The sequence below is a fragment of the Canis lupus genome, chromosome 14 (assembly GCF_011100685.1).
Source record: "Canis lupus familiaris isolate Mischka breed German Shepherd chromosome 14, alternate assembly UU_Cfam_GSD_1.0, whole genome shotgun sequence".
NCBI lineage: Eukaryota > Metazoa > Chordata > Mammalia > Carnivora > Canidae > Canis > Canis lupus.
Window position 1 is genome coordinate 33,166,622 of NC_049235.1, and position 23,078 is coordinate 33,189,699.

Genomic DNA, 23,078 nt, shown 5'->3' on the forward strand with positions numbered 1-23,078 from the left:
TAGAAGAAAGTATTGTGGGGAGTGGGAGCATTGGGCTTTCAAAAGCAGCAGTGAGACACTAGGAGAACACCAGTTCGGTCTTCTCCTGAATGCAGGCTTGTGTAGTATGAGAGAGGAAGCAGCTACTGCTTGAGCAGATTGTGGAAGAAGCGGTCCTGCTAGCTTCAGCTAAGGAAAGGAGGGCTCTCAGAAAAGACATGGAAAATGTGGGGGTATTTGCCATTAATGAGAGCAAAGTGGAAGCTTTGGGTGAATCATAATGACTGAGCAAAGATTTGTAATTGCAAGAAGAAAATGTTCAACCCCAAATCAAGCAGTTTCAGAAACAGTTTAGCAGAATGGTGGAAGTTACTTTGGAAGATTATAAAGTGAAAAGCAGACCCTTTCTCAAGGAATATGTCTGTAAGAGAGGAGGGAAATAGAAACCAATTTCTATTTGGCTTTTTCTCCTCTATAATCTAGCTAATTTTTTATGTGACTTTATTTCCATGTTGTTCCTTAACATTGCTATTCAGATTGACTTTTTTTGTATATAATACTTTATTTTTTAAGTTTTTATTTAAATCCCAGTTAGTATGCAATGTAGTATTCATAAATAGTACTTCCCCAAATCCCTTCTTCTCATCATTGTTCATATTTTTCCCTCCTGTCCAGAAAACCCTTTAAGATTTATTTATTTATTTATTCATGATAGTCACAGAGAGAGAGAGAGAGGCAGAGACACAGGCAGAGGGAGAAGCAGGCTCCATGCACCGGGAGCCCGACGTGGGATTCGATCCCGGGTCTCCAGGATCGCGCCCTGGGCCAAAGGCAGGCGCCAAACCGCTGTGCCACCCAGGGATCCCCCAGAAAACCCTTTAAAACATTTTTCTACCTTTGTGACCACCACAGCTCTTCCTATAAGACCATTTCGAATCTCTCTCTTGAATTTCTCTTTGTTTTATATTTTTTTATTATGAAATAATTAATATTTATTGTAAAAACATTTGCAAAAGATATGAAATTATAAATTTAAAATAACCCATATAATACTATCACTCAGATATATCCTACTGCGTCTATTATTTTTAACACTAGTATTTCCAAAGTTGATATCTTTCTGTTCCACTCAGTATTTGTAATAACAAAATTTTAATGGCTGTCTAATATTCCATGGTATAGTTATAACGTAATTCACTTAAACATTCTCCTAATATTAGCTAACTTACATAATTCTGATTTTTCATATTGTAAATAAAACATCTTTTATATAAATGGTTATCTACAAAGTTAGTAACACTTTAGGGCAAAAATCCTTTAAGTATATTGGTAATTCAAAGGGTAAATGTTTTTAAAGGCTCTAAATATATAGAGATGGATTACTTTCCAGGAAGGTTATGATAAATTATCTTCTTCTAAGCAGTGTTCGTGAGTGTACAAAGTAGCATTCCTTTGTTAGCATAGAGTATTGAAAAAGTTCCAATATCCTGGGTGGAAAAATGTTTCCATTAGGATTTTCATGTGCTTTTGTTTGATTACGAATTTAGTGAAATACTTTTTCTTATAGTTACTGATCACTGGAATTTTTTCTTCTTTGTATTGTCTATCCATGCCCTTTACTTGTAAAACATAGTAGTTTACAAAAATAGTTTTAACTGAATTGTGAAAGACCAATTGTGAATTCTACTGTGAATCCTATTACAGAAATTCATTACATGCTAATTATATTGTTAATTATATATATAGTTATTTTCACCCTGTTGTTTTCCCAGTAGGATATATTGCACCTTCATAAGTTTTACTTAATAATCAATCCTCAGAATTCCTATAGTACACCAAAGTCTCAGTGTAAAATCTTAAAATTTCAATCTCTTTGGTCTTGTGTGGTTCTTTAATAGTTTCTCTGATATTAACCTTTTATTGACAAAAATAGTATGTATTTAAGAACTGTAATAGGAAATATGTTTATCACCATTTCTACATTTACAATTAATATTGTGTTATTTGACTTGTAATTTGCTTCTGAGATTATCATTATGTATATGCTCATCAAAATGTATACCAAATTAATCATTGTATATTGGTTACCATAACATTCTAAAAAAATCTGTGTATATTTAAAGTCCTAGGGAATAGATTATTCTTCATGATATTATCTTTATGCTTGTAATAAGACTTGGAAAAATATCCCTGGAGTGTATTAAAATTATTTCAAAAGTTTTAGGTTTCTATATTAAATAAATATCTTTTGAGTATGTTACTTGAATCATAGTTAAGTGAAAGGTGGTGTGAACCCTCTGATGAATGATTTTTTTTCATGTCAAGCAACCCAACTTTCCTGAGCATGCTGGCTTTGTAAGGATTTATAGTTCCTTGCCTTCATGCTGGAGTTACTTCAGCTTTCCGTGATGCATTCCAACTAATCTGGAGGTTAAGGCATTCCTTGATCATGGATAGATCTGATTGCTACTCAGCCCTGGAATTCTTTATAAAATTCCAGAACGTGGGCTAGAAATTGACTTAGGGAATCCAATAAAGTTGCAAGTCTTGGCAGTCATCCAAGCTAAATTTATAGACTGGAAGAAATATGGGCTTTCCATTGTTCTCTTTTTCACCTTTCTGGGGTCTCTTTTGTGTGTATATGAGTGTGTGAGTATAAATTTATCATTTTGCTGACAATGGAGTGGAAATAACCATTAAAAGAATCCAGCTAAAGAATTTTCACTTTGGGTCTTCCCTGGTCTTTCCAAATTTTGACCCAAAGTTGCACCAAGAATGAATTTCTTCTTCTTCCTTTGTAGGATGTTATTTTCATAAAATAAGAAGTTGTTCTTGAAAATGAGTTATGCTAGTATAATAGCTAATATGCATATTTGCCAGCTAGGTACAACTCCCAAATCCCTATTCTTCCCCTGGCTCTGTAGAAGCCTTCTTTTTGAGACATGATCTGATAATATGTGATCATATATATATTGTTTCTCTTCATTCTCTGAAATGGCAATGGGATCAAGAAAACAAGCCCTGAAACCTCTTATAGACTTGAATCTTTTCGTGTATGTCTGATGCTCTGTAGTACATGGAGATCCAAGCAATCTTACCATATCTGATCATTGAAAACCTGTCTTGTTTTTACAGAATGGGTTTGCTGTTGTAAGGCCCCCAGGCCATCATGCTGAAGAATCCACAGCCATGTAAGTACCAGGGACTGTTGCCCATCTCCAAGCGCCACGGTTCCTGGCGGTCACCTGCCCCGTGCATGTCTCTGAAGCCTCTAATTGTTAGCAGATGGACTGAAAAATCTTGCAAGGTACTCCCAGAAGCAGATTTATGGCTTCAGAGATCATATAGCATTTTAAAAAATGCTCTGAACATTATTTATAATGGTTTTCCTGGCTGATTTGCTTTCTTATTTCTCTGTTCTTCTCTATTCCGCAGGGGGTTCTGCTTTTTTAATTCAGTTGCAATTACCGCCAAATACTTGAGAGACCAACTAAATATAAGCAAGATATTGATTGTAGATCTGGTATGTATTCCTGGCCAGAGCTGCATTTTCAGTGACTCTAGATAAAAGGGAGTGAATTTGTATTTCTGTGTTAGGTTGTCTTGCTTTTAGCACTTGCAAACAACTGAAGGGTGCGTTTCCTTTGAATGTGGAAACTCATTAAATTCAGGATTGCAGTTCTGAAACCATAAACATTCACGTTTCACTTTCATGGTGTTAACTGCAATTTAATGAGAAGAAGGCGCAGATCAGGGCAACTTTTATGATCCTTAAATGAATTGATACTTCCACAGTTAAAATAACCCAACAGAACCTGAATTTACTTTTCCCTGCAGAATATAGACTTTAAATAGTCAGATGTGCTGGAAAGAATGCTGTTGCTTTGGTAACCAATTGGCCACTTCCCCTGGTTAGCAATCATGTTGCTTGTTGTGCAACAGTGGTATTATTAAAACAAGTCAGCATGTCATTCTTTCTGAAAAGATCTCTGATCATGTATGCCAGTTTGGGATGACTCCCGGCAGGAACCTTGAGTGATTAAAAGTCAGAGGCATTACATTAGTCTTGCATTTTAACATGATGCATTCTTACACAATAGAGTTATAATTTGCTTAACAAATGGTTTGTTTAAATGCAGATGACACTTGGCATGTTGTCTATAGTATATTCATGAATAATGAGCTGGAGATCTGCCCCATACAAAAAGGCCAACCCAGGAAAGGGCGAAAGAGAGCTGACTGGTGATTTATGAGCCCCGTTTTCGGTTTGCCTCTAGTTCACGAGGAGGTGTAATAGGTTGTCTGACAAAGCATAGACAGGAAATGAACCCTGGCATCCAAAGCGAACCTGCTACATCTGCACTTAATTAATTTTTGCAGGTGATAAAAGATTTAAAGGCAAAATATGTTAAAAGTTTTTTTGAAGTGCAAGGCTTAATAGTCTAAATCTTGTTCATATCTGCACTCATAATTAAATCTTATTGGGAAGTCGTGGCCTCACCATCCAGCCCTCTGATTCAGTTAAGCAAGCAAACCAAGGGTTTTAGAAAGCACGAACAAAGCCATGTGAAGAAATACTTAGTTGAGTTGAAAAGAAGATAAAAGGACTGAAAGACTGATAACCATTTCTAATGCTTAGTAGGAATGGATGTTTTCCACATACTGTATCGTCGCCTCCCCACAAGCACTTTGGTGCTAAGAACTTTCCATGTATTTTCCAAATATGTTTGAGTTTCGCTGTAGGTCATAGTTCACCATTAAAGAAATGTGTTGAAGGTGTAGATATACTACAGCAGCAAGGTCTAAAAGGTCTTAAAATTTTACAAAAATGAGAACATCAGTACCTCTATTCTCCTGCACATAGAAAATGACATTTCCTTATTGATAATTATAGGTTTACATGATACCTAAGATAGTAAATTTAAAAAGTAATTTAATATAGTTCTAGTCCCATAATTTCTGCTAGAAAGATAAGCCAAGAACTTGAAGAAAGGGTAGCAGATGAAGACCAAGGTTTGTGGAAAAATTTTTCTAAGATTTCTAAATTTGTCAGAATTATGCAGGAAGGAGATTGGTAAATTATTCTATCCTTAGGAATCTTTTAGTATTACTTCCTAAAGTATCTTCTCTGCTGTCATTTTATGGTTATGTGAAGATAAGTGATAATTGTTAAAGAGTTGCTTTGAAAGCACATTTGTGATATCCAAACTCTAAAGTAGTAAATGACACAAAACCTGAAAACTGAGATGCTTTGCTTGTGTTAGAAACCCCGCAGGATTTATATGTAAAGTTTTTTATTTATATATAATATGTATCTATATTAAGTATATAATGTTTATATTCTTATATATTAATATGAGACTGCTCTAGATAATTAAATATGATTTATAAAATAAGTTGGTTGGTAGCTCCAAGGAGTATCCTATAAGCTTACTGGCCTTTGATTATAAATTTGCTCTGTTATCCAATCATTAAGGATACTGATTTCCCAACAGGCTGTAGTAGAGAAGTTTTTGTTTCAAATCCTCCAAATATATGAAGTTCTGTCCAAAGGGTTGCCTCTGAGATCACCACCAGCCTGCATATTCTTACTTTCAAGTCTTCCAAATTCTGCAGCTGCAGGGATACTTTGAGGAAATTCCCTTGTTTCTTCCAGCTGCCGAGAAGGAAGTTTTAAAGTGCCACGTGGCGCAGAAACATCCGTTCTCCCCAGCTGACAGGTCTATTCTGCAAGTTAGCAAAGGAGAAGTGAAGGTTCTTCATGGCAGAAGAATTTCATTCCTGCATACCTGAAGTCACTAACTTTAGCTAATCAGTGTGAACTAGCTCCACAAATTCTTGGGCCAACAGAGGGCAAAGCTACTTCATTGTCCAGCAACTATTTTCAGCATTTTTATATGCCTAGTAAATAGAGAGCCAGAGCTCTAATTCACCTCCTATTTGGGGCCACAGCCAAATTCAGAGACATTGGGGTTTTGGGCAAAAATGATTCTAGTTGATCTGTGGAGCTTATTCATTCCAATTCTCCTTCTGGGGAGATTCCAGAAACATTCGGATTGATGAGGAGAGGGAGCAGGTGCACTTGCTTTTCAACTCGCAAGAGACTGTTCATTGTGTTCAGGGCATGAACCATCCCAGAAGTAGGATTTGCCTGCATGACTCAGGTAGCTTTTATGCAATGTGATTTTCAGTTGAAAATAATACATTTTAGACTTTCTTTGTTAAAAAGTCACTTCAAATATCCTAGATTCTGGGTAATTCCATTTTTAGTCAAGCACCAAATTTGACAAAAGAATAGTTACAAGTGCCTTTACCAAATAATTATAAGTGATAATATCAGCTGGTCAAATATATGATTTATTTAAAGCTATTTTAACATTATAATGAGAACATATTGGCTCTAAATCCTTAGTAGAAAATAAATTTTCACAGTGTATTTTTGACCAGTAAAAATATCAAAATGATTTTTTTCAATTTCCCAGGAAATCCTAGATACAAGGTCTATTTTGAGTCATTTAATGATTCAATTAATTTAATTACTATAGTAATTCCTGACAGTCACCATAATTTTCTTGTATTTGTCTAGTATATATTTGTTGCTATGGAGAGAAAACTGTTAGATTATACCTGAGTAGTAAGTAATTTTTAGGAATATTTTGCAGCAAAGCAAGCTGAAAAAGTATTCTCAAGGTTACATTATAAATTGTTACCCAAAACTAAAGGCATATTTGGATTTATCTTTGTTCCTAAGTATTTTGTGAATATGAATATGAAATCAAGAATTATCCAAGTATTTTTAGAATAGATTTGTGTATATTAATGAATAATGTCTGTTGAACTCTTATTAGACTGTGGACAAGACAGTATTTCTTATTCAGAAATATATGCAATAGACACCCAACACATTTTTTTTTTTTCCAACACATTTTTCAAGAACAAATGATTTTATATCTAAGACAATTTATATCTAAGACAATTTATATCTTAGATTTTATATCTAAGACAATCTTGTTTGACCTTTTTTTTTGTTTGACCTTCTTAAATAAACTTTTACAACTTCACTAAAAAAAACAAAAGTAATCAAAGCATTATTTTTCTGGTTTTCAAAGTGTAGACCCATTTAGGGCCAGAGCACATTGTTCTTACAATGCTGACTAAAAATTCTATCATGGAGTAAAATTGCAGACATTACTTCACTGTTGTTTTTCATAGTATTTTATTTGTCCATCTTCTAGGTATCCAGTAGCCAACTCAAAAGACATTTTGGGTTAGTTTCATTTTTGTTCAGATAAAGGAAAATAGCCTTGCTATCTCTGCTTTCCTTTTTTTTTTTTTTTGAAATTCAGAAATCCAGGGATGAATATATTTTTAGTAAGCTCTTTTTTCCTTGATAATATGTGTATGCATTGAACCAGAATATATTTCTGGAGGCATACCTTCCCCAATATTTTATGATTCCTTAATTGATTTTGGATATGTGTATAATATATAAGAGGAGGAGATGATTAGTGTATGTCTACACTGTGGATGGCAAATCCTGTGCAGACTTTCAGAATGCAACAAAGGGAGGTTTTGGTGGTATTTAGTGAGGGAGTTCTGGACTGAAGGTTGAAGTGAAGACAAGTTATATAAACCTCAATAAGGAGCAATGATGACCACCACTCCGCACAGATTTGCTAAGAGGATCAAAGAGGTAATGAATATTAAGTATAAGTTAACATATAATAGTTATGAGTTTGGCCTTGGGATTAAGAAATGGTTTCAAGACCTAGTCTTGCAACTTTTTCTCTGTATAGTCGTAGTAAATTATTGAAACTCTCTGAATCTTATCTTTTCAATTAGGGATAATATCATATACCTCATATACTTGTTAATAATTCATACAAGTTGTTTAATGTAATGCCTGATGCAAAAGTTGTAGGAATCATTGTTGAAACTGATAGGGTTTTTACTGATATAAAATAAAGTGCAATATAAATATATAGTTACAAGTGACTAAAACTTTTTTTTAACAAAACTTGAAATTAATTATGTTATACATGTAGCAGTCGTATTTTGAATACAAATATATAGGTTATTTACTTTTGAGAGTTGTCTATTTTGTTCAGGAGATATTAGGAAATGTATTAGTTGGGATTCTAAAGACTTGAAGTCTTTCAGTGACGACATTTTTAAAAATGCTGAATGTTATTCTTTTTTTCCTATCTCTTTTAGCAATTTCTGCTTATGTCTATGTCATAAGACAATAGAAACAGCAAATAACTATTAAGAGTTAAATCATTATCATATACAAATGTCCTAAGAATTTTTTAATTCATTTTGATGATGCAGGGTTTTTTTGTTTTTGTTTTTTGCTTTTTGTTTTTGGTAGGAAGGGAGAGTGTGGTGTGGGGGGTGAGGCGGGGAGAAAAGGAAGGAGGGTGGGGAAGAGAGCCATGATATAATATTAAAATTAGGTAGATTGGACAAGATTGCATGAAGCTCTATGCCATCTTTCTGCGTGGTGCAAATGATTTAATAGCTGATGAGCTCATGCTCCTGTGTCTTCAACTCTTGCCGTCATGATTTTACCAAAATAAAGTATGAAGTCCTTTTTGCATCTGGCGTCTCTTTTGAAGTGATTCTAACTGCTGAGGGATTGCTAACTGAACTGAACGCTCCAAGAAGGCCAATTTACTCAGCTGGTTGCAAAGCCTCTGACCTTAATGGTGGGACTTGGCAAATCAATGCATACACGTATGTTTAGTGTTCTGTCAAGAATTGCGAAAATGCTCTGTAAGCCATAGATCCTTCTGCAAAATACTAGTTTGTAGTTTAAACATTAGTCTTTCTTCAGAGGCCAATGAGGCTAGTTAATTAAGCCTGAGGGGTTATGAACTGTTGGCAGTTAATAAGTCATAAAATTCCTCCATAAAACAGGATGCGAGATTCCATCACTGAAGCAAAGAGTACAAAGGGCCGGTGTATAAATATCTAATTGTACCAAAGGACTGGGCTTTCTCAATGACTGCTCATCTGGAGTCTCCAGGGCATGTTCGCTGTGGTTTCCTGATTTTTAGAAGCCAGTTTAAAAAATGAGTGCATTAAAGGGTAATTTGCCTGAAAGTTCAGGAAGTAAAGGGGGTGGTGTGGAAGCAAGCTGAATAGGAGAAAGAAGGAAGGACATAGTGAGAAGACAGAAAATGAGAAGGAGGGTGGGGTAGAAAGGGAACTAGAAATAAGAAAAGTTGTCTACATGCAGAGTTAACATGACTGTATTTGTCATCTGTTTTCTTTTCCCTGTAGGATGTTCACCATGGAAATGGTACACAGCAGGCCTTTTATGCTGACCCCAGCATCCTGTATATTTCACTCCATCGCTATGATGAAGGGAACTTTTTCCCTGGCAGTGGAGCCCCAAATGAGGTTCGGTTTATTTCTTTAGAGCCCCACTTTTATTTTTATCTTTCAGGTAATTGCATTGCATGATTACCCCTAATTTTCTTGTCCTTTGCTGGTGTTTTAAATTACACGAGATTACTGAATTGTCCCATGGGACCAAGAACCAGTGCAGAACAAGTGCATAACCCAGAGCACTGGTTGTCAAGCAAGGTTGGGCTGATTTGACATGTTGTTTGATGTTTATTTCAAGAGCTCACATGTGTTTGTTTTCCTCTCTTTTTGCTTCCTTCCCTGGGCCCTTCTCTACCCACTGTGTTGTGTGTTTTTTATTTTTTTTTTCTTTCTAGGTTGGAACAGGCCTTGGAGAAGGATACAATATAAATATTGCATGGACAGGTGGCCTTGATCCCCCAATGGGAGATATAGAGTACCTTGAAGCATTCAGGTTGGTACTTCTTTTTCTGAAAGGGGCAGATTAGAAAAGAAATGTCCATTGAAACACCACCAATGTAAGAGAGTAGTGCAAGTTTTAAACAAGGGAAAGTGGTTAAAGGAGTCATTTTGTCAAAGCTTCAAAAAATCTTTGGTTTAGGGAACCTAAATATAGCTACAAAGTCACATTAAGAATATTTGTAAGAAAAAAGATACATCAAGACCTAATTGTAGTTGTACAGGTATATTGGCCAATGGCCCATGCTACCCCCTCTCTGCAAAAAAAAGAGAAGGGAAAAATTATTAAGTAGTCCTGGAAACTTATGGTTACTCTAACATATGTTGTGATTTAGAACGGACATTAGCATATTAGATGCTCTGAGAAGGCTTTCATTACCTACCTAACTTTGTTAAACAAGGATTTCCCAAACTTCATTGGACTACACATTCCCTTTTGCACATAGTGCCACTCAGCATTCTTGATTCTGCAGAGCTAGCTCATTTTTGGAATGTTGGTCTAGGCAATCTCATTTGGTGATAGAGTAAATGACTTTTCTCTTTCATAAAATATTTTACCTCCACATTAAAATATCAACTGATTAGTTAGTTGTTTTCAGTTTCTCTGCAAAATGTAGGCAGTAATTGAAATGTGTATGTATATACACATTTTGTATTCTGTTATTTTGTTTTTCTAAACAAAGAATTTTTAAAATTAATTTAAGCAAGAAATGCAACAAATCAAAACTTTCTTTTTAATTATGGAAGGTTTTTTTTAAAGCATTTTTATTCTCTACAGTTAAAAAAATATTTTCAGTCCTTAGAACTATTTTAAGGAGAAATATCAGATTGTGTCAATATGTACCTACTTGCAAGATTTTAGGAGATTTTAACCTATTGGTAATGCATGATTTGGGGGTGTTTTGTTTAGTTGAAAGCAAAAACAAACAACTGTATGAGAAATCTTAGAAGCATAATTTTTAAATTTACCATTTATAAATTCCCAAGGGGGAATATTCTGTTGCTAATGTATTTGAAACCTAAGGAAATAATAGGGAAATTTTTCAATAAGTGAAGTTTTGATGAGTTTCTGCTGTCCTAAATATTAAGCATACTTCAATTTCTCATTTGAAAGTCCTTTTTCATTTGAAAACAGGCCCAGGAAAAATGGTAGAAAATTGCTATTTTTAAGAAAATACATTAAAAGTAAGTATATTTGGTTTGAAGATACTAAGGAAAGTTCTTCCCACATTTCAGACTTTTACTTTGGGAAAAAAGGAAAAAAAAATCTATGTACATATTCAAATATCTACACTATTTATAGCTGAAATACGTTTATTTACTTATACTTGCTTTGTCTATGAAATGTTGGATAATTTACATTAAAACTAAAAAAATGCATTAAGAGACTTTAGGAGTTTCATTATTATAAATTCCGTTTACCTATATTTGCAATTTAAGAAACTATTAATATCATAAAGGGACTCTAATGGGACAATAAACTTTAATATTATATATAGCAATTTGTTTATCAAGTTAACTTGATAACTTGCATGATACACACATTAAGTTCTCAACCTTACTATAACAAATGACTGAACACCTTTGATTTTAGTTTTTTATTATCATAATGCTATTTGGGGTACTATGCCTTTACATAAAAATAGATTATGCATACCCAGCAGGGAAGGAGAATTTATTATTTTGTACTACTTGTTCTCATATCACAAAGTGAATGATGGGTAAGAATGTTTGCAAAGAACCCCTTTGAACACAACAATTTCATTAAATAATTAAATAACGTGAAGACAGATATTAAGTATATGTTATTGTTTTTTGAATGAAATGATAAGTGAATCAGGTGCTCCTGAAAGTGACTTAATGTCCTCAAGAATGGCACCTTCTCTTTGCCTGAATGTGGACACTTTACATAAGCAAACTTTTTTTTTTTTTTTTTTTTTTTTAGCAAACTTTTCTAAAGTTCCCAGTGCAGTCACCATATCTAAGCTTAATTAGAGAAGAGGCAATATTATTTAGCTGGACTAAAAAAATGTAAAATTGTAGCTTTTAATATTCCTAGTTATTTAAGAACCAGATCTAAACCATAATAATTCTGTTCATTTTGAACTATACTGTGTCTGTTTGCCATTCAACTTGTGTGACTAGAGGTACTTGTGAGCTTGTTATAGAGGAATCAAGAATGTAAGTCATCTATTCAAAAACATTCATAGAATACATATTGTATGCCAGGCAAAGTAATGAACACTTGGAATTTTGAGCTGACTTGCTCTCAGTGATGATAAAATATGTGATACTCACTGTTCTAGAGAATGGATGTGCTTACACATAGAGAGGATAAAATGATGAACTCTTCCTGAAGGGTTTGAGGAAAGGCTTCATCAAATATTGTTCGACCTGTGCTTTCAAGGATGAGTGAGAATTTTCAAGGGGAAAAGGAATTGAAGTAGGGGGTATTCATGATTGGAAGAGAGAATAGACTGTGAAAAGCAGAGTCATGAAATGATCTTGCTCTGTTGGCTTAAGAGCATAAGGGTGGGATTGTCTGGCAGGAATACAGATCAGACTCCATAAACTCTTTGGTTGACAAAGAATTGCACATTTAAGTATATAAATTTTTTTCTAATTTGGGGCTTTAGTGAGATATACTCTGAAATATTTTTGATTTAGTATTACTTTATAAGCATATATTTCTTAATACAACCCTTGTTTCCCAGTATTAAAACTGAAGATCTTTTTGGCATCTTTTGTGGGTAAAGGAAATGGAGATGGAGGAAAAAGTAAATGGTGCCTTTTATTTTTTAATTTTTAATTGTCTCTGAATTGTGATAAGTATCTTTGGAGGGAAAGTCTCTCTCTGTGAAGCTATAGAAGGGCCTAAGATGGCTGCTTATTTTACCAGCCCACATTTGTCACATATATTTTTCTTGTGGTGTCTATAATGTGTTTTTTCTATGGTGAAAAGAATATTGCAGGCAAACCAAACACTTTCATGTTTGCTATAGTCTTTAAAGATAACTGAAAAAATTTAATAGAATATCTAAATTAGTTTGCATAACTAGTTATTTCTTCCATGTAATTACTGTTTATCCCTAACATTATCGAAAGATATATTTAAGATTTTTCATAAGTTTTTTAAATGTTTGGTAATATCAAATATCTTTTATGTGGAACTAAAATGTATTCCAAGGACCATTTTGTAAAATAATTATGGCTCTTTTGATTGAAGTCTTACATGCAAGGTTCTAGATTAGAAATTTTATAAACATTATGGCTAATTCATAAGTGATTTATATAAGCCACAGAACTACTAATTATAAGGGCCATGGTGTGAACTCAGTTTACAGCTCTAAAAGCTGTCACACCGATTGCTACTCTTTTCTACTATTCATGACTTAAAAGACTAAGGAGTGATAAAGCACAGTGAACTTTTACAAAATGTAAAACCTTCACCCCTGATCTAAGTCACTAATGTTTAGTACACAGCATGGCAAAGAAGAGCTATTCAGTAATATTGGGTGAGTGAATCAGTGAATAAATGAATGAGTCAAAGAGAAAAAGGAATGATACTGGCTACAGTACCATTGGTAACCCCTGGTATTAAGTGAACCTAGCAAAAATCTGAAACCTTGGCCCTTCAAGGAGTATACATTATAAGGAACTCTGAATACCCATTCATTTGCTTATAATACTGTCAGATATCTTCTCTTCACTCAATAAATATTTTTGTTGAATACGTGCTAAGCAGTTTCTGTTTCAGTCACTTCAAATTATTGTTCCAGGGGTGCCTGGGTGGCTCAGTCAGTTAAGCGTCTCACTCTTTTTTTTTTTTTTTTTAAAGATTTTATTTATTTATTCATGAGAGACACAGAGAGAGAGAGAGAGAGAGAGAGAGGCAAAGACACAGGCAGATCCTGATGTGGGACTCGATCCCGGGTCTCCAGGACCATGCCCTGGGCCAAAGGCAGTCACTAAACCCCTGAGCCACCGAGGGATCCCTCACATCTGACTCTTGATTTCGACTCAGGTCATGATCTCAGTCTCATGAGATCGAGCATTGCACATGGACATGGAGCATGCTAAAGATTCTCTCTCTCTCTCTCTCTCTCTCTCTCTCTATGCCTTCCCCCACTCACATTCTCTCTATCTCTCTCTAAGAAAAAGAAAAAAAAGTATATATATAACTCTATATACATAGTTCCAATTGTTCTGTCTCATCTATAGTCCCTACATGAGCACTGGTTACATTCTAAAAATTAATTCTTTAAGAGTTCTGCAAATGTTGGAGTGATTATTTATATAAAACCATTTAAATAGTTTGTTTATCATGGACAGGAGACAATGTCTCATGCTTCTAGTTAAATCTAATGAGGGCAACATCTCTGAGTGTTTAGAAAATGAGTAGCAATTTCCAATGTAGAAGTAAGATACTAGAAGTTTTTGAAATTTGCCTATTTTATCCAATGAATGAATGAATGAATGAATGACAACCCCTTTGTGACTTTTTAATTTCAAAAATGAAGTACAAACTCCTTAAATTCAGAAGGTTTTTTTTTTTTTTTTTTTTTTTTTTTTTTTTAATTCAGAAGGTTTTGTTGAAATAATAAATGACTCAATGGCACACAATGAGAACTAGTTAAAAGAATGGAATAAAACTGTTGATATGAGGTTCTTAGATACAAATAAGTTGTGATTTAAAAAATAACAACTCTTCAGGTGCCTGGGTGGGTCAGTAGGATAAGTGCCTGCCTTTGGCTTAAGGCTTAGGTCATGATCCCAGAGTTCTGGGATCTAGCAGTGTTTCTGGATCCCTGCTCAGAAGGAAGTCTGCTTCTCTCTCTTCCTCTGCCCTTCCTCCCAGCTCATGTGCCCCCTCTCTCTCAAATAAATAAATAAAATCTTTAAAAAATAACAACTCACCAAGCCAGGGTATTATAGTCTGTAGTATCATAATTAATATTTGTTACTATTGTGAGGATTTCCAAAAGGTAAAGGATCTATAAATATTAATTATCCAGGAATATTCACCTCACGGGGAAAACTCTGAATGACTCTATTCACTGAGACTGTGAAAAGGGGGGATTTAAATGAGTTTTCTAATGCAGAAAATAAATATCTAGTCAAAATTTTGTTGTTACTTTTTTATAAACTACCTATTTTTTATTCACATATGAAGTATCTCTAATCAAAATATTTGTAATTGAAAATGTAGCCTTGGCTAAAATACTTAGACCACATAACCAAGTAGAATGTTTGAAAATTTGTATATTTGTTACATCATTAAAGCAGTCCAATCAGTTGAGTACATACACAGCCCAGATAGCCTGTATCTTTTTCTGCCTTTGGTTCATACCTGTTTACTTTAATGATTTAAGCAAATTGAAAATCCATTAAAACAAGACTGACTGGAACTTGACTAGATAACATAGTTATTCTCAGTTCATCAAATTGTGAATTCTGTTCTAGATGCAGCATCTTTAAAATAGGAACTATAGCTTTCCATGATTCCTACCCTACCTGTGGCAAAAATAAAAAATATACATTTAACTTGAAGGCAAAGAGTGCAGCCCTTTATTGTCATATTCATAGAGCAAATGTCCCTTAGACAGCTAGTCAGTAATAGTCAACCTGGAGATTTTTTTAGAGTGGTTAAGTTTACCATGGAGTGGTTGGAGATAATTTTGGTTAGTGCACATGAAGAAGTACAGATTTTATGTTCTCTCCTTGTCATTTTAACAAACATATTGTCACTATTCTAATTAATTTTAGAGCACTGGCTTCTAAATATTCTTGTAATATGCAAGAGGTTGAAAAAGAGGTTCAGAATTTTGTCTGAAAAATGAGACAAGGGGCACCTGGCTGGCTAAGTTGGTAGAGCATGTGACTCTTGATCTTGGAGTTGTGAATTCAAGTCCCACCTTGGGTGTAGAGATTGCTTAAATAAATAAAATCTTTTAAAAAATAAATGATGTAAGATCATAATCAATATTTTTATTCTTTCTTGTTGGTGATGACAACTAAGTAAACATTTTTGATTATTCTGTTTATCATATTTTAATATAATTTAATGCTAAAAGAATGGAAAGTAGTATCATTGTAAAAATAATAACATAATGATAATAATAGCATAGTAATATAGACCATTCACTGAAGACTTAATATTTGCAAGTTGCTCATTTCTTTTCATCTTTACGAGTTTTTGAGCTAAGTGCTCCCAATTACTAGATGAGGAAATCAAGCCCTTTTTTGAGTTTCAGTGGTTTCCTGATGTCACACAGCTGGTAAATGGTGATCAGGGACTCAGTACCAAGAAGTGTGAATGTAGACACAGTACTCTTTTGGCCTCAAGCTATAAACTATAGTTCCTCTATCAAGACTAGGGGTGACAAAACAATAATATAGTTAGAAATTCTTTGTAAATGCATTTTAGTCTATCCAACATTTGATTTGGACATCTAAATTGGCAATACTATTTTAAAATTGAAAATAGGTCCTAGATTTTCACTACACTTGTATCATATAATAACTCCCAAGCCACTTCTCTCTGTGCCTTTTTTACCTCATCTGACATAATAAGAAAGCCTATCAAGTGAACCCCTTATAATTTTTCTTCTTTTGATAACCAGACTGTTTACAATGGGAAATATTTCTTCCTTTCCTTGTTAAAAGAAATGTTTTCTTCTTAGGTATACATTTACATTTTTTGAAGTGGGCGAGTAATTGAACCTGAGAAATACCAAATTAAATTTTAATGGAATATAGAGTGATAAATGAACTTTTATATCCAATTTTGAAATAAAGAATGATTTGTTGTCATCTAAAAATCATACTTAATACTGCAAAATGATTTGGGGTCTTATTTTGTCTATAAGAGCTATGGTTGATGCTTCCCAGTCTTGAAATGAATTCTCAATTGTTAGTGACAACCAAATATATTATGCTCATGATAGTATGTATTTTCCCAAGGATGTTGAAGACATTTTGGGAAAAAGGGTGGAATTTCTTGAAGCAATTTGCCAATATGAAATACTGTACATATCAAATTGGCCCTACTACCATCTTTCCCAGACCATTTATCATAGCTCACAAATCAAGCCCACATTTTCTCTTTCTGAAAGACTTGGCTAATAAAGAAGATGTGGGCTCAAATCTGAACTTGTCAATCAATCTTGGGAACAAAGTAATAATGATTTTCATCTATTGATATTTTATTTCAATGAAGAGCAGTGCATATAAATTTATTGCTGGTGTGATCAACAATTTTATTCATTATCCAGATTATTTTCTTTATATTCAGCATGTAGAGATGTTTTGAGAACTTTTATCAGAACAGGTCAGAAGAAAAAATCCATAGGAATAAATTTTAGAAAGCTGTCAGTTCTATCTGCTCTTTAGTTTCAGCAATAAGTATAGTTTAACAACATTTTTTTCTCTTTCATCTGTGCAACATATTGTACCAATTTTCATCAAAAAATTACAATTTCTATAGGTGTGTGTCTCTAGATACCCTTAGAATTCTGCTCTTTGACCCTGGGAGTAAATTGATCCTATGCACACCTGTCTTCTTTAGGAAACTTGCAAATTTTGTTTCTGAGCTGAGCATCAAAGAGATATGATATTATTAGACAGTATAGAGCTCAGGTAAAAAGTCCAGGAAGTATCTTGAAGTGCTTGAAGTTTTGAAAGGTGAATTATATTATCTGCAATGAAGAACTATTTAAAATAGTTCAAATGCTACCACATAGTTTTTATTATTATTTTAAAAGGTCAGATCCACTGTAAAAATTTTAAGACAATATTTTTCCCTTCTGACTTAGAAATTTTAAAGCCAAAAATTTCCAGGAATTTGTTTAGCAATGATGCAGTTTTCCAAATAAGAAGAACTAATTAAAAGAGTAGCTATGTTCAATTAGATCTTTTCCCAGCAGTTCTAAGAAAGAAAGCAATTTGCGTGACTAGAAACGATTTGTGGGTTTTTTTTTTTTTCAAGATGGAACAATGAATTATAAAACTCTTGCTTTGCACAGAATCCTTCCAACATATGTGTAATACTCAGAGATATCAAGAGATGAAAGCTTTCCATGAAATATTGTGGAGCTTTTTAGGCCAGAAATAGCAGATCTTTTGGACTGTTAAGCAACTCAGATCAATTCATTAACTTAAATTATATCATCTTGTAATAATGGAGTTCCCATTAATTTAATTATTATATAAATATAATTAAGAAACGAGGAGTCACATTTTTTTCACAATTTTAAGTGAATATTTTAAGATTATGCTTCATTTACTGGTAAGGTAAGAGCAAATAGAAGTCACTTATTCTGTATTCCATTGGATAGCTGTTTGCTAACCAATATTCAATGCCTTTGTGTTCTTAGATATGTTTTCTTAAAACTGAATAATACCCTTTCATTTCCATGATTTCATATCTAAAGTTTACTATAACTAAATTTATTGAGATGATAAATATGAAAGAAGAGATAGAATTTTTGTTTTAATATACTACAAATATAAATTTGTAGTCTCTTTTGAGAATGAGATAAATATAATGTTCACTAATAAAAGTTCACTTATTAACATTATAGGTAGAGGAGACATCTTTGGAAAACTTCTGTTCAACAGAAAATCTGTTTAGATATTACTTTTGAGGTTCAGGGCTGAAGTTTACACCATTTTCTGGTAGGCAGGACTTTCAGAGAATAGTCCAAGTCTTTGCATGACATCAAACATCTGGATGATAGACTCAATTTTCCATATTTCATCCCAATGATTTGATGTCATGTGGATGAAACTTGTAAATCAACATCTGTTCCCATTTATGCAGACATTTAAACTCCTCTGGCACTCTTCTAGAAGGGTGAGGACCTTTCCTTGTATCTGTTATGAATCTACACATCTTTCTTGTGGGCACCACAGTCTTGGGATTGGTTGTCTAAACAACTACTCTGAAGAGCAGCATTGCTGTTATAAAGCCATATGGAGGGCAGTGGGTTTATGAACTACAAACTTCTAATGGGAAAGACTTAGCAAAATAATCTTCTTGCCATTATACTTCCATTATATTTTGCCATTATATTTTGCCTATATATTTCCATTATATAGTGCTATTTTATTTTGCAATTTAAAAAGTAAGAGAAGAGATGTGATGGATGATTGGGTCACCTTTCAATCTTAGCAGAATTTTAAATCCATTTACATTTCAATTTGGAGATATTTTGCATACCAAGACAATTGTGGAAAAGTCCATCATGCTAGAAAATAGCATCTATATATTATCTGACCTATTAAAGAAAGATACATATTGCTGTACTTGAAAACAAAATACTGCTTTACCTAAAATGTGGGTTTTTTTTTGTTGGTTCATAACTTCTTGTAATTAAAGCAATATTGGAGTTACTATGATAGACTGAATTTCAGAAACAAATGAACATTTTTACTCGAACAATAGTCAAAGGTAAAATAGTGAAGAGGATTTTATTTGCAATCCAGAGCAAGAGTGGAGCAGGCATGAAGTTATAATTTAAAAGTTTTGTAGCTCGAAGAAAGTTGGTCACTTGACCTTCTGCTTTCGGTTTCAGAAAAGGTCTCTTAAAGTTACACATCAGACCTCTGACTTTGCCTTTTGTATTCAAGTTCTCTCCTTTGTGCAGGTTTCTGATACTGTTAATTCTCTTCTATAATGCAGGATTTCTAGATTGAAAATATCATTGCAGAAATTATTCGATGATAACTTTCTTGCCAATAAATATAATTACAGCAATATAATATAATTTATAGCAGGTGAAAAAGGCAGGGTCAGAAATAATAAAATCTACAGTGTGTGTCATATTTTACTGATTTAGTTAAAATTGATTAAATTCTGAAATTTTCAGATAATTGGAGTCTGCCAAAGTTTGTTAATATATTCTACTTAGTTCAGTTTTTTGAGGATATGACAGTGGACAAAAATCAAATAATTATATGTAAAATCCAGCTGAAAAATATTTAATTAATATGAAAGAAGGATGCCTCACCTATTAGTTTACTAGAGTCAATTTTTTTAAAACTTAAGGAAATAATATTTTGTTTGCTAAAATAGCAATGATCTATATCAATACCATTGCATCATAAATAGTATTTGCTACATATACATACATATATATGATTGCATTATATATAGATACAGATATATATACAGACATGCATATATACACTTATGTCATAAATATATATGTATATATGTTTGTGCTTGTTTTTATATATAAAATGTAAACATGCTTTTGAAGAAATTAGTATGTAAAAATTTCCTACCATTATCAGAGCTGAGCATGAAATCCTGTACCAAATTTGAAGGACTTATGAGGCCCAATTTAAAATTTTGTTGTTTTATAATAACTTTGGAAAAGTGCATTGTTCCTTGTAAAATACCCACATGTTCTCCTTTGGAATGACTCCAGACTGTAACTAAACCACGAGGTTGCCCCCTGGTGCTTTATGTATTGTTTAATTGTTTGCCTTTGGTGGATGTTTTTATTAAAAGCCTATTATTTAGGATAAGACCAAAGTGTCATTTTAAGAACAACAGAAACAGAGCTGTTCAGTGCCATAGTTCTTTTTCATAGGTGTGTTAGTGAATGCTGGATGCAGCTAATGAGCCTGCCGACATTTTTTCTTGTAATACTTCAAAAAGAGCAACAACAACAACAAACAAAACCCTGGATTTTTATTTTTCTCCAATAAAACATGACTGGATTAGCTTAGAAGAGCTGTGAGTCTATACGGCTGTGCCCAGGATAGAAGTGAAGAGAGATGTCTGTAAACTATGTTTACTGCCTCTGTTTGTATTTGGTCCATGCTAGCCTGGAGTGTCAGACACTTTGGTGCTTGTGGCCATGTTAAGCCTGAGGAGCACAGGGGCAGGGAAATCCATGTGTTAGGAGGGCCATGGTGGCTTCCTGAGGTGTTTACCAAATCCATGTGTGCTTTAGTATATGTCAGAGCTATAAAGGAAGTTCTTAATGTCCTCCTCCTCCCCGCAGTCCAGTTGCAAGGTATCATTCTGAGATTCTCAGATCACTGTGAGTATATATAAATTAGGTCTGGGGAAAGTTTTAATTCAGTATTCTTGAATATTTTCTTTTCTGAAGTGGCATTATATTATCACTTGCTGATTTCTCAGAAGTTGGTTCTGGAAAGAATTTACCATGTTCTTAAGCTGTTCCTTGCCACAGAGAGCAAGCAAAAATTCGATTAGTCTTCTTCCCAAACTAGTTGTTGTGACTGTGACCCATCCTCAGGCAAAAAAACCTGAAGGTACTATACCTTGATATAATTTCTAGGACTTAAATGATCTCATTAAATTCTGATGCTAGATACCATGTTGACATTTGAGGAAATATGATTATTGACAAAATGTAAGCCTGTTATACACTATATCACTTCAAAAGGAGAAAGGCCATTAGAGCCTAATTACATCAGAAACAGTATACACATTTGGCTGGTTTATAAACTGTCACTTTCAGAAGTACGAAGACGTATAAAAATTTCCAAAGGTTCCATTATGACCCTATTTCCAACAGTATTCTCTGACAAACTAAATAAATTACTGCATGTATTGGACCTTTGAGGCTTGGGGCAAAGAATGGAAAAATTATTTACAAAAGCTTGAAAATATTTAATCACTAGAGGCAGGGGGGCAACAGTGTTTTAATTAGCAGGTCCTCGGGCCATTGGCTGACTGGAGGCTTTCTCAAACAACCACACAAATGCACTGAATAGCTGTTTGCCAGCCTTAGGGTCAGGCCTGAGATGAAACAGATAAGATAATTGGCTCTAATGAAATCCAGAAGGCCTTGGCTTTCTTGTCTGAGCTTGGATTTGAAAAGTGCGTGTGGAAGTGAGGCTTAATTCAAACCAGAACTGAGCTAGGCCCGTTTCTTAGTGACTTTGATATTGTTTGAAGTTCTAAAAGTGTTCGCCACACCACTAGCCTGCTGGGCTGGGCCTCCCTGGTACCCTTAATTACTAAGCTTTATTGCTGACTTTACTACACAGGAAAGGGGCCATTATATGTTCCATCAACATCAGCTCTTCTCAGATTGGAGGAAAGGACAGGGTTAAAGGCCACTGTAGGAAGGCAAAAACTTCACTTTGAGGTAGTCAGATCATTTACCAGTGTTGAATTTCACCGTTATGCACATACATTCCTTACAACACAGAAGCCCAATTTCCATTTTTTAAACAAGTGATTACTTTTCAAAACATTTTTGTTTGTGCCTGTTTTTTGCAGAAAGAACATTTATTTTTAGAGGCTGAAATGATTGCACCTGATATAGTGAAAAAAAAAACATATATACAACACCTCCCAATTAATCATCACACCAAAAAGGTCTGGTTGGATTCTATAATAAGCAGGATTATTATTAATGCCCCTTTGAAGTGGAAATAAGTGGGGAACCCTCCTGTGGTATAAGAGTTGTCCTGACACCCTGAGGAATAAAGACTCCTCAGGAGACTCTACAAAATTAAAGCCCCACTTCTAGAGCTTTCACAAAGAGGTTACACAAAAGTGTACCCAATCTAGTCCAAAGCCAAGAAGCAAGTAAAACTAAGGTAGTCTCCCTCTAAGGGGTTGTCTATAGTGTCACCAAAGAGCCCATCCTTCTGAAGCTTGCTGTTATTCCTCTTTTGTCCAATTGAGAAAGAGGGTTTCTGTATCTTAATGAAGTAATAATTATTTAGCCCTTAACATACTATGAGGAGAACTGGACGTGCCATAAAAGCCAATGAACACGGAATCAGGGCCTGTTTCCTGCCCTCTTTATCACCTTTTGGGTAAGAAAGTCATGAATGATACCATCTGATTTGGCTTTTTTTGAAATAAAAAGTTAGCTATTTTTGCATCATTCAAGTAAACTTGACATTAATGTGTTCTAATTTCACGCATGATCCCAGTAACCATTCATCTGATAGTTCTTTTTGAGTATTCTTGTGCATAAACTGGACTGAGCACTAGTTCTCCACAAGGATATGACTCTACCTAAGTAACGATATGGAGAATCCAGGGAAATCAGCATTAGGAAGACAAAGCTGAGCCTCTACTCCCTAATCTCTCCTAAAAGAAATTAAGGAGACCCTTAATTTTTTTTCCAGTGATGAACCTGATATCAGCTCACACCAGAAGACAGAAGAGTCTTAGCATACTCAGTTAATTAAAAATATTTGTTTTATCATTAGACATTATTATGAACTGAACATGTCTCCCCAAAATTCATTTGTTGATGCCCTTACCC

The 23,078-nt window shown here is 34.0% G+C and overlaps 1 protein-coding gene across 20 annotated transcripts in view; it reads left to right on the plus strand.

Annotated features, from left to right (window-relative positions):
• The window catches only part of HDAC9 (histone deacetylase 9), a 911,202-nt gene that overhangs the window by 719,799 nt on the left and 168,325 nt on the right, over positions 1-23,078 (plus strand). For all 20 annotated transcript variants that reach the window (XM_038557033.1, XM_038557034.1, XM_038557035.1 and 17 more), the window contains 4 exons: positions 3,115-3,170; positions 3,415-3,502; positions 9,265-9,384; positions 9,708-9,805. In XM_038557033.1, the coding sequence (XP_038412961.1) occupies positions 3,115-3,170; positions 3,415-3,502; positions 9,265-9,384; positions 9,708-9,805 (362 nt within the window). The remainder of the gene's footprint in view (positions 1-3,114; positions 3,171-3,414; positions 3,503-9,264; positions 9,385-9,707; positions 9,806-23,078) is intronic.